Source organism: Etheostoma spectabile, chromosome 8 (genome assembly GCF_008692095.1).
Source record: "Etheostoma spectabile isolate EspeVRDwgs_2016 chromosome 8, UIUC_Espe_1.0, whole genome shotgun sequence".
Lineage (NCBI taxonomy): Eukaryota > Metazoa > Chordata > Actinopteri > Perciformes > Percidae > Etheostoma > Etheostoma spectabile.
Window position 1 is genome coordinate 30,693,927 of NC_045740.1, and position 10,550 is coordinate 30,704,476.

The 10,550-nt window shown below is 43.1% G+C and overlaps 2 protein-coding genes and 1 long non-coding RNA gene across 7 annotated transcripts in view; 2 read left to right on the plus strand and 1 right to left on the minus strand.

The window, feature by feature from the left end:
• Positions 1-644: 644 nt before the first annotated feature.
• On the minus strand, positions 645-9,422 carry LOC116693441 (protein FAM169B). Of its 2 annotated transcripts, none has more exons than XM_032522432.1 (9): positions 9,217-9,422; positions 8,056-8,202; positions 6,376-6,478; positions 6,215-6,300; positions 5,620-5,782; positions 4,363-4,545; positions 3,506-3,631; positions 2,449-2,519; positions 645-1,280 (listed from the first exon to the last, which is right to left on the minus strand). In XM_032522432.1, the coding sequence occupies exons 2-9, from the start codon at positions 8,179-8,181 to the stop codon at positions 1,020-1,022; spliced, it is 1,119 nt and encodes a 372-aa protein (XP_032378323.1). In that variant the 5' UTR covers positions 8,182-8,202; positions 9,217-9,422; the 3' UTR covers positions 645-1,019. The 2 variants fall into 2 exon arrangements, with proteins under 2 accessions (XP_032378323.1, XP_032378324.1); XM_032522433.1 differs by having other exon boundaries at positions 6,376-6,788; positions 9,217-9,235.
• Positions 2,885-3,246, plus strand: LOC116693493 (uncharacterized). Its single transcript, XR_004332930.1, has 2 exons — positions 2,885-2,985; positions 3,109-3,246. It is a non-coding gene; the product is annotated as an uncharacterized LOC116693493 (long non-coding RNA).
• Positions 9,423-9,910: 488 nt separating the features above from the next.
• Positions 9,911-10,550, plus strand: part of LOC116693419 (probable D-lactate dehydrogenase, mitochondrial) — a 34,381-nt gene continuing 33,741 nt past the window's right edge. For all 4 annotated transcript variants that reach the window (XM_032522391.1, XM_032522392.1, XM_032522390.1 and 1 more), the window contains exons 1-2: positions 9,911-10,085; positions 10,402-10,511. In XM_032522391.1, coding sequence (XP_032378282.1) covers positions 9,993-10,085; positions 10,402-10,511 — 203 coding nt within the window. In that variant the 5' untranslated portion in view covers positions 9,911-9,992. The remainder of the gene's footprint in view (positions 10,086-10,401; positions 10,512-10,550) is intronic.

Sequence of the window (10,550 nt, forward strand, 5' to 3'; positions counted from 1 at the left end):
TGGTCTTACAGGGAGGTGTGTCAGGTGCATTCTGGGGGTGCTGGTCTACAGGGAGTGTGTTCAGTGCATTCTGGCGTGCTGTCTTACGTGAGGTGTGTTCAGGTGCATTCTGGGCGTGCTGGTCTTACAGGGAGGTGTGTTCAGGTGCATGTCTGGGGGTGCTTGTCTTACAGGGGGTGTGTTCAGGTGCATCTGGGGGGTGCTGGTCTTACAGGGAGGTGTGTTCAGGTGCATTCTGGGCGTGCTAGTCTTACAGAGAGGTGTGTTCAGGTGCATTCTGGGCGTGAAGCTTTACGCTTGCTGTGTGCTTAGATTGTTAAAATAGCGTTAAAATTTTGAATTCTTTCAATGGCATTTTTTGTTTTTTACTAAATACATGAAAAAGTATCTATATCGGGGTTTTTAAAAACTTTTTTAGAAGTGGCCTTTTTTCCAGTGCATTTGAAATGTACCATTTAAATGTTACAAGGTTGATGTTTAGTAAATATATGACTTCAAGCACTGTATTAACGGTCTATGATTGTTCCTTATTATATAGTTTTGTGCTGGTCGGGGGGGGGGGACTACTTGGCTTCACCGTCGTGTTGTCTTTCGGTCAAATTTGACCCATTTTCAAAACATTTCTATATCAGAAATGCGGGTTTCTTGTTCCCTACAACACTCTTCACAAGTAGATTAAATGATCAGTTCACTACAGTCATTGATTCTGGGTGTTTTATTCAATTTTATAGCATTTGAAAAGAAAATGATAAAAGAATGTTGAAAAAAGCTTAAAGGAAATGGCAAAAAAACCCGGCAAAATCTCGACAAAAATATTGGAAGAAGTGACAAAAAACTGATGATAAAAACGTTGGGAAAAGCTTCAAAAATTTAAAGAAAAAAGTCTGACCCAGAAATAAAAAGTTGCATGGTCGACGGGAAGACAACAGTAATGTTAAAACATTATTTTATAAGGTTGAGAACCACTAAGAATGAGCATCCCCTAATCAGAATGAACAGTTTGTGCTGTGTCCGTTTCCTCATGACCTTCTGACCCGTTTGGCACGTCTCGGTGTTTTCTCTCTGCGTGGCTCTGCAGATAGAGAGGGCCCGGCCTGTGGTGGTCTGCTGGGGGATCCAGGGTGCAGACCATCAGCGTGGGCTGCAGGACATCCTGTTCCAGAGATCTCCCTGCTCGGGGAGCTTCGTCCTCGGCTTGGATCACAGGGAGAGTCTATTACCAGTGGGATGCTCACATTACAGGTGCTGGCTGAGGTCGGGTCCACAGAACGACTGGAGGTCTGGAACAACAGAGGAGACTCTCATTCCCTCTCATTCCCCCTGCCCTGGCATTTCCCCCTTCTCATTCCCTCTCATCCCCCCTGCTCTGGTGTTTCCCCCTCTCATTCCCCTTGCCTTGGCGTTTCCCCCTCTCATTCCTCTCATTCCCCCTGCTCTGGTGTTTCCCCCCTCTCATTCCCCCTGCCTGGCGTTTCCCCCTCTCATTGCTCTCATGCCCCTGCCCTGGCGTTTCCCCCTCTCATTGCTCTCATTCCCCCTGTTCTGGTGTTTCCCCTTCTCATTCCCCTTGCCTTGGCGTTTCCCCTCTCATTCCTCTCATTCCCCCTGCTCTGGTGTTCCCCTCTCTTCCCCCTGCTTGGCGTTTCCCCCTCTCATTCTCTCATTCCCCCTGCTCTGGTGTTTCCCCTCTCATTCCCCCTGCTCTGCGTTTCCCCTCTCATTCACCGGCCCTGGCGTTTCCCCCTCTCCTTCCTCTCATTCCCCCTGCTTTGTTTTCCCCCTCTCATTCCCCTGCCTGGCGTTTCCTCCCCTCTCATTCCCCTTGCCTTGGCGTTCCCCCTCTCATTCCCCTCTCTGGCTTTCCCCCCTCATTCCACCGGCCTGGCGTTTCCCCCTCCTCTTCCTCTCATTCCCCCTCTCTGGTGTTTCCCCCTCTCATTCCCCCTGCTCTGGCGTTTCCCCTCTCATTCCACTGGCCCCTTGCGTTTCCCCTCTCAGGTTCCTCTCATTCCCCCGCTCTGGTGTTTCCCCCTCTCATTCCCATTCCCCCTGCTCTGGCGTTTGACATTTGGAAACACTTCTGACCCGTTTTGGTTTCAAATCTGAACACCGACGCCAACGTTTCTCCTCCTCCAATCCCATGTCTACCTATCTGAGCCCCTGTGGCCTCCCACACTCACTCACCTAGCAGCTGTGAGTCTTTAGTCTTTAGTCCTCAGGGCCACTGTGCTTCTAAATCATTTTTCTGGTTTGTGCACGTATCTATTTTTAGACGTTATATGATCCACTAGTCCACCTTGTGGATTTGGGGATTTTGAGAAATTTAAAACTGGGTCCTTAATAGAACCAGGTCTTCAGACCCATCCCTAGTGGTAAGCCAGATCATGTCCTAACGCTGAGCTGGTTCATGACATAGTGTTTCTTATTAACATGAGGAGAGGATCCCACCTTCTGAGAGGAGTCGTCGCCTTCATTCTTCTGCATTTCTCCTGATGTTGGACTATTCTCCTCACCATCACCTACAGTAGAAAGACACGGGTCAGATGAGGTCTCATGAAGGTAGGCAAGGTAGGGCTGGGCTATCCAACGATAACAATATGTCTAAGTATAGACACGTAATCAATATCAATAAAAAATGAATTCGATAAAACGTTCAGTCATTTTTTTTTTCAAAGCAAGTTTGGCTGCATAGCAAAGGCACTCGCTCTCCGGTAACCTAGCAACGTAGGGAGTGACACACTAACAGCCAATCATGTAACAGTATCAGTGGTTGCGCCATATCGTTGTCTCGTGTTCTTCACTAACAGAACCTGCGTAGAGTAAGAATAAGTGGAAGAGTTTTTCATATTTCTATGCTGGTTTTATATTTCAAATCGATGCTACTGTACAATACTGAATCACTGTTTTATGTTACAGATGTAAAGCCTACCTCAGTTTTATTGTAATTTTTCTGGACATCTTTTAAAAGCCTTTATTCACCAGAAGGTGAATCAGCTCAGGTCTCAGGTTTCTCTGTTTATATTTAACACGTTGCACTATTTTATTATACTTGATGTAGCATTTCTTAGCATTGATTTTGCACCTTAATGTCTAGAGATAATTGTTAAGTGTTCATTGTGATGTTAGAATTATGTTTACATTGTAATTATTTATAATGTTTTCCATGGTTGAGTTGACATGCCTGCCTTCATAACTGAGGGGCTTATAATCAGAGGAAGGTTAAGTTTAAAATAAAAATGTTTAAATGTAATATATTTTTCTCCTCGTCCTTATTTAAATAGGTCATAAAAATATCAATAATTATCGATTATCGATCGATCGACCGATATGAAACACTGAAATGGTGATAAAGTTGTCAGCCATGTTGCCCAGCCCTAGCGAGGGGTACTCTTGAATGTAGACAAGCTCCAAAAAGATTGGAATCTTTGGGAAAACTTGGTTTTGCTGTCTGATGTCTAAAATGTAAAAGATTTTCAAACGTCTAAACACCAAATATGAAGTGTACCGAGGGAGTAGCGGCCCAGCTGGATGCCGAGCCAGATGTTCCGGCGCTGGGTCCAGTCCCCTGGAGCCTCCACCTCATACAGCTGCTCCAGATGTTCCTTGTGCTGCTGCAGAAAGCTCCGGCACACTGAACACACGGGACACACACAACCTGAGAGTCACGAGCTCTTTTCTTCTTTTACTGTGATGTGACTTTTATTGTATTTGATCTGCTGTTTCCAAGTAACTTTGCCAGTTATTCCCATATTGCATTCATGCCATAAGGGAAAAATGACAGGAAATATACATTCATCAGGAGAAGGTCTCCTCTAGATAAGAAGATATGAAGAAAAGTGGGCAAAGAACTAGAATGTGAATAAACCGTTATGGTTTTGGTTTTTATCCTGCTTCTTTGTTCTGTTTTCTGTTATTCTCTGTGTTTCCTCCCCAGTCTTGTGGTGTTGTTCCTGTCTGGATGTTCTGTTTCCTGTTTTATTTTGATAGTCTGGTCTCTGTCTTGTCTTTAGCTTTACTTCCTGTGTTTTTCCCGCTCCTGTGATTACCTGATGTGTTCCACCTGTTTCCCAGCCCTCTCATCACCTGCCTCTCGTTACCTCGTTACCCGGTGGATTTAGTGTCTGTGCTCCCCTGTCTCTTATCAGATGGTTTTGTGCGTTGCTGTGTGTGTTCCTGTCGGAGTGTTCTACGTTTGTTCCGTTCCTGTGTTCCCCTGGGAGTTTTTCCCTGCCTTTGTGCTGCTGTTTTTGTCTTGCCTTTTCCCCTGGACCGTTTTGGATTTTGGACTTTGTTTTTGCAGTCCATGGATCCCCTACAGGTAACATAAACAAATGAAGGGGCTTTATTTGGGGGGCGGCTGACCTGCTGCCATGCTGGGGGATAATGGAGAGCTGATTCCCAGACACGTCTCTGTGTAGAAGGAGGAGCAGTAATCTTCCAGCATCTGAAGCCCCAGGCCTCTCCTCCTCCAGCTCCTCCTCACCAGCACGGTGTCCAGGGCGGGCAGCAGGTAGCAGCGGCTGCTCCAGGCTTCACACAGGCTGCCTGGAACACCAGCAGCACCGTTAAGGCTCCAACACACTTGCTTTTTAACAATGCCTACACGTGGACAAGCGGCGCCAATGTGAAAGTTATTGTTCATGTACTTACCTGTTTACTTTGCGTGTACCTGGAGGATTAAACGTATACCCACTGGGGGGCAGATCAGGGCCATGTCATACCTGGCCAACCCGAGAGATATTCCTGGGCTCTTGCCTGTCAGATGATTTACTGCCCCTCATTTGCTGAATTGCATCTTGCAGACACGTAGCATTAATTTCTGAAGACGTGCGCAGCCTACGCTCCAAAGGAGAGTTGGTAGTAGTATTTTGGTGCCTTTCCTGTACTTAATAATGCACATCATTCCAGTAAATAACTCATGCTACATTTAAATGGCTATGCTTTGGGTTTTAAGAAGAGTTTTAAGCCAAAAGTGCACACAGTGCAAGTGGACATTTCCCTTCGTTTACACACTGACAATTCTTCTCTGACAACGAGTCTTTCTAAAAACTCCGGCCTGAGTGGAGATTTTTGAAATCTTGGTTCGCATGATTGTAAACTGAGACAAACGGCGGTGTAGGTAGCCGAGGAAGAGAATAGAGGAAGTGAGCTGTTGTTGCTATTTACATGATTCTGATTGGCAAACGTGGGCTTGAGCTTCTTGTCACACTGCCACCTACAGGTTTGGTGTGCTCTTGAGGGCAGATACACACAGGTACGTGTAAATGAACACTTGTGAAAACTGACAACCGGGCACAATGTTATTGTTGAAACTGGAAAAGATGAAATGTCAGTTTATGAAAATACCCGTCCACGTGTAAACGTAGTCTAAAAGCTAGTGTTTTTATCTTCAGTAGAAGAACTTAACTCCGTTTAAACTAACACGCACAAACCTCATATCTCGTCTATATTCTGGTATACTGGGCGTGTGTGTGCCGGGAGAAAACAGGACGCAGAGACAAAATTAACATATTATACCTTTAAGGAGCAACAACTGCCAAAGTTAAAACTGTAGTAGGCAAGATTTCATGTAAAAGAACACATTCATTCTCATATTCTCCGTGTCCTCCTCCATCCTACCTTTGTGTTTGACGGTGTAGAAGCCGACCGCCTGGCTGTCCCTCCACAGCAGTTTGCAGCTCTCTGTGGGGGGGTGCAGGGAGAACAAGACCTTCTCCTGCGAGGACCTCTCCACTACCTGACTGAGCAGGAACACTATCACCCGCTCCGTGATCGACTGCACCTGGGGAGAACACGAGGCCTTAGGGAGCACTGATGAGAACAAGCAGCACAGAAACCGCAACACGATTGTTGACATGATGTAGTTGGTGTCACTGTAGAAACAGAAAATATTTCCAGCAAAAGCAGAAAATTTAGAAAATTCCATGTTACATTCGTCTTTACAAATGCAAATAAATTTCAGACTGACTGACTGATTCTGTATTCTTTTTAGAAAACACTTTTCTAGAAATGTCTCAGGATATATTGTCTCTAGAAGTATATTATTCTATTTTAATTCTATTCTAGTTTTTATCAAAGGAAAAGCAAAAGTCGAAATACTCAATCCTATCCACTGCAATAAATAAAAATTGGAATACAAATCCAATCGGCACCCACGTATTGTTAGAAAGAATTGAATCTGAACAATGGCAAATAGTTCAGCGCTTATATTTACCGTAATCAAGCCACTTCTGGACTTGCTGGAGGTTCGTAAGACGTCCTCCACACACCACCACTTCTCATGCAGGTATAAAGCCACCACTGGAAGGTAGAGCAGAAAGCATTAGTCTTTGTCTTACTGGGTGTCCGTGTAGACGAAGGGACTTAGTTCCGAACCTTGTGTTGGGTCATCTGGAGAGTAAAGCGCCAGCAGTGACCAGTCGGGTTGGTTATGTTCAAACAGCTGCACCCGCCTCACACTGTCAGCTGTGATCGCTACCTGAGCACACAGGAAGACGGCTTCATGCATTCATGTAACGCTCCTCGTCTGTATCCACGACGTTCCACTTCGGGGATTGTTCAGGTGCCGCCGGAAATTCCATCACTCTTTCCAGCCGGATGTCCGTCACCTTCCGCTTTCTTTGTGTTGGCGTTCTAAATCCGGAAGCTCCGTCCGGAGCTTAGCACCAAAGCTCTGTGGAGGAAGGTCTGGCGATCTAAGACTCCACCCTCCCTGACCTGGAATCTCACATGTTCAGACCTTCTTCCACAGCACTGCGGAGGAGGTCTGGCTAGTCCACACCGCATTCCTGGATGGGAGAAAAACGTGCTCTGGTTTATTGGCATTTCTCTAAACCAATCACAATTGTCGTGGGAGGGGCTAAGCTCCGGCCGGTGCCAAGGTGCCGCTGCTAAACAGGCTCAGGAAGGAAGTTGTTTTGGTGGAACATGTGTACGTTCAGAAGTAGTTTTAGTCGTCAACAGAAACTGCGATTGGACAGATAGTCTGGCTAGCTGTCTGGATTTACCCTGCAGAGATCTGAGGACCAGGTAACCATAGTCCTCAGATTGGACAGATAGTTTAGCTAGCTGTCTGGATTTCCCCTGCAGAGACCTGAGGACCAGGTAACCATAGTCCTCAGAAATCAGCCGCAGGTTAGAGCACCAACACAGAGAGGAAGGGGATGGACGTCCGGGGGAATTTCCAGCTGCACCTGAACAATCCTGGAAATAAAACATCAATATAGAATACCAGTGTAGCAAAAAACACTCCTTACTTTCTCCAAAACCTGCTTTTCCCTTCTTGTCTCATGTCAAATAAAATGGCTGAACTTCACAGGAAACATTCCAGTAGCCAAAATATTAACCTGCAACAAAACCAGTGTCAAGGATTTTGCAGATATTTGCAAAATCAACTCCACCGTGCTGCCAATTGTAAGCCGTATTTAGTGAAAAAACTAGCGCAGCAAAGATTGATCGATTAGTTGGAAACCATTAAATAAATGGCCAACTATTTTGGTTATCGATTAATCAGTTTAAAAAAATATTCTCTGACTCTAAAATGTAAATATTTCGACTATTCTAGTTTCTTCTCTCCTTTCTACTAAAAGGAGACATTTGAGGCATTGAACGTCATCTTGGGAACCAATGACCAATAGTTTTTCACCATTTTCAAAAATGTTAAAGATCAAACAACTCATCCATTAAAAAAATAATAAGAAAAATATTAGCCATGAAAACAATCGGTAGTTGCAGCCCTTAAAAACCCCACAGTGGGGGTGCCCGGGGTTTAAATCCGACCTGTGGCTCCCCCCCCACCCACCCCCCACATTCCACTTCCCTGTCTGTAACTGTCCTATCCGTTAAAGGCCAAAATACCCAACAAATCATCTTAAAAGAATAGAAAGCCTTTATGGTCATTATACACAAGTGCAGTATCTGTGCAATGAGATTGAAGCAACACCTTTACAGTGTCTACACGAAATATAAAAACACAAAATAAAATATATAAGCATAAAGTGTAGGTAGGTAGTGCAAAGTGGAGTCCTGAGAACAATGTAAAAATATATAAGGTACCTTCAACGTCTGTGATAACTGAAACCACTCCTTATTACAAGGTCCTGACTCTAAAGAGGAGAGATACTTTTCAGCTGCTGATGTGCGGCCGGTGTCGTCCACATCTGGAAGGTCTACGGGGTACATGGCCTCTCAGAGGGAAAGCAGCTGTGTAAGGGATGGTTACACATTTAAAACCATTTAAAACCATTATCAAGCAACAAATATGGCATTAAAACGCATTATGTAATAAAATGTAAAAAGGTAATACATTTATACTTCATTGTGTAAAAACACCTGCATTATGTAATAAGATGCTGCATTTTGTAATAAACACCTGAGCGCAATATGTAATCAATTTCTGCGGGGATCCGACTTTTTTTTCTTTCTTTTTTTTCTTTTCTTTTTTTTAAAGAAAATGTAATATGTTGCATTATGTAATTACTAACTAAAACAGATGCCTTCATTCATTTTTGTCATAACATTGTCATGTTTATTTTATGGATTCCAGTGTGAATCATAGTGAAGTAGATTTTAAAAAATGCATGTATATTACCTTACACTAGTCAATAAGTCACTAGTTTATTAGGCTACATATTGCGTTTGGAGTTTTTATTATAATATAACTATAACATAATGCGGGCATTGTTACACGTTAAAGTATACATGTTATTACATGTTGACGTTTTATTACATAATGCGTTATTATCACATACATTAATGCGTTGTTACAATCCCTAATTGAATGCCCTTCCACCAGATTACCTTATAAAATTAAGCAAACAGGCTATATAATAACTTAATTCCTTATGTAAGATCTGTACAGTAATCAACGCAGGTGAACCTGATTTTTAGCTAAAAATTAACTTACACTTCCATCCACAGAGCATGTTTTATGATGATTAAACGGTTAATGTCTTGATTAAAATGGCAATAAAATCCACCTGAGTGCATTTGCTATATTTTTGGATTTAACTTACAGTTGACAATACCTGTTCATAAATAGGCCAGTGACTGACATAAGTTGTTCAGCTGTGTACTTTGAACTGCTAACTTACCAATGCTAACAAAAACAACATGTAACTTTTAAAAGGACAACAATACCCATAAAGCCTAGCAGAGCAATTTCCTCACAAATACAGTAAATTTGGTTCATTTGGTAAGATAAGGCGTCGAACTTACGGAACTTCCTTTAAGACTGAAGAGGTTATGGAGCAGCAGCAGCTTCCCGTCCCACCTGGAACTTCCCACACTCCCTTTCCTTTGACCGGCAGCGCCTCCTTTTGAAAAAACAGTTACTTTGTCACGTCGTCCTTCTGCAAGCGCCATCAGAGAACCGGAAACACACGAGGTGGACTTCAAAATATAAGCACACGATTTGCTAACAGACCTTTAAATATTAGACATCCAACTGAAGTACTGTATGACAACATTAATAATTATACTGTATAAATATTTCCTTAAAGTAACTGCCAAATCCCGTTAAACTGCATTTTGCGTGACAATGCAATGGTATGCATCAATAAGTGAAACATATTTAGTTGTGGATCAGCATTAGGGGTCCTTGGTCCTAATTTGTTTATAATAATAATAATAATAATAATAATAATAATGTTATTCTATATAGCGCCTTTCACAAACCCTGTTTTGCATAATAATGTTTTTGTTACTCTTTCTACACATTACACACATATACTCCGAAAGATCCCCTTATTATAATAATATTATTAATAATAATAATAATACGAACAATTATCATAAATGTTACAATTAAGCATTCTGTGTGATTAGTTGTGAATATGCTTCTTTAGTAGGCCTAGTTGTGTTTTATTCTGAAATGAATTCCGGAAGTTGTGTAGTTATTTGTGCTTCTTTGATAAAGTACTAGCCACAGACGGTAAAAGAAAGGTACTAGCTTAGTTCCTGACCTTGTTCCGTGCCAGGTAGACCGGTAAAACATGTTGCTTGGCTTGACACCGAGTCGGCGGTTGCTGTCTCACCGACGTTACCTCCTGCAGTGTCGCAGCATTACATCAGAAAGCACCGCCAGAGTAAGTTTGTTGCCGAGACGGTAGAATACCTTACTTTTATCCATGTAGCGTTAGCTAGTTTAGCGTTAATAAACCCAAAATGCAGTGACATGGCTAACGTTAATAAAGCACGCAGTGTAACAGCATTGCTGTAATACTGTAACGTAACATAACGTTAGCTGCTGTGGCATCGACCTTTTAGCTCCACCTTTTGAGTGGGATAACGTTAATGTTAGGCAACGTTATCTTGTAACGTTAGTGACGTTTAGGTTACAGCAAACGTGTGTGTGTGTGTGTGTGTGTGTGTGTGTGTGTGTCTGTGTCTGTGTCTGCACAGGCTTCATTGGACAGCGTGCTCTCGACATTCAGGTCTATATGTGGAGAAGACGGCGTCTCATTGGGTGAAGCTGTCAGACAGCAACATGGCAAAGATGAGTCTGTACACAGGTAAGTCAGTCTCTCTCTCTCTCTCTCTCTCTCTCTCTC

Excerpts from the sequence above, each read along its gene's own strand:
- LOC116693441 (XM_032522432.1), bottom strand. The coding sequence starts at position 8,181 with ATGTACCCCGTAGACCTTCCAGATGTGGACGACACCGGCCGCACATCA. Across the intron at positions 4,546-5,619 it reads CTACACCGTCAAACACAAAG|GCAGCCTGTGTGAAGCCTGG; the intron begins GTAGGATGGAGG and ends CTGGTGTTCCAG. Across the intron at positions 2,520-3,505 it reads GCTGGGCCGCTACTCCCTCG|GTGATGGTGAGGAGAATAGT; the intron begins GTACACTTCATA and ends TTTCTACTGTAG.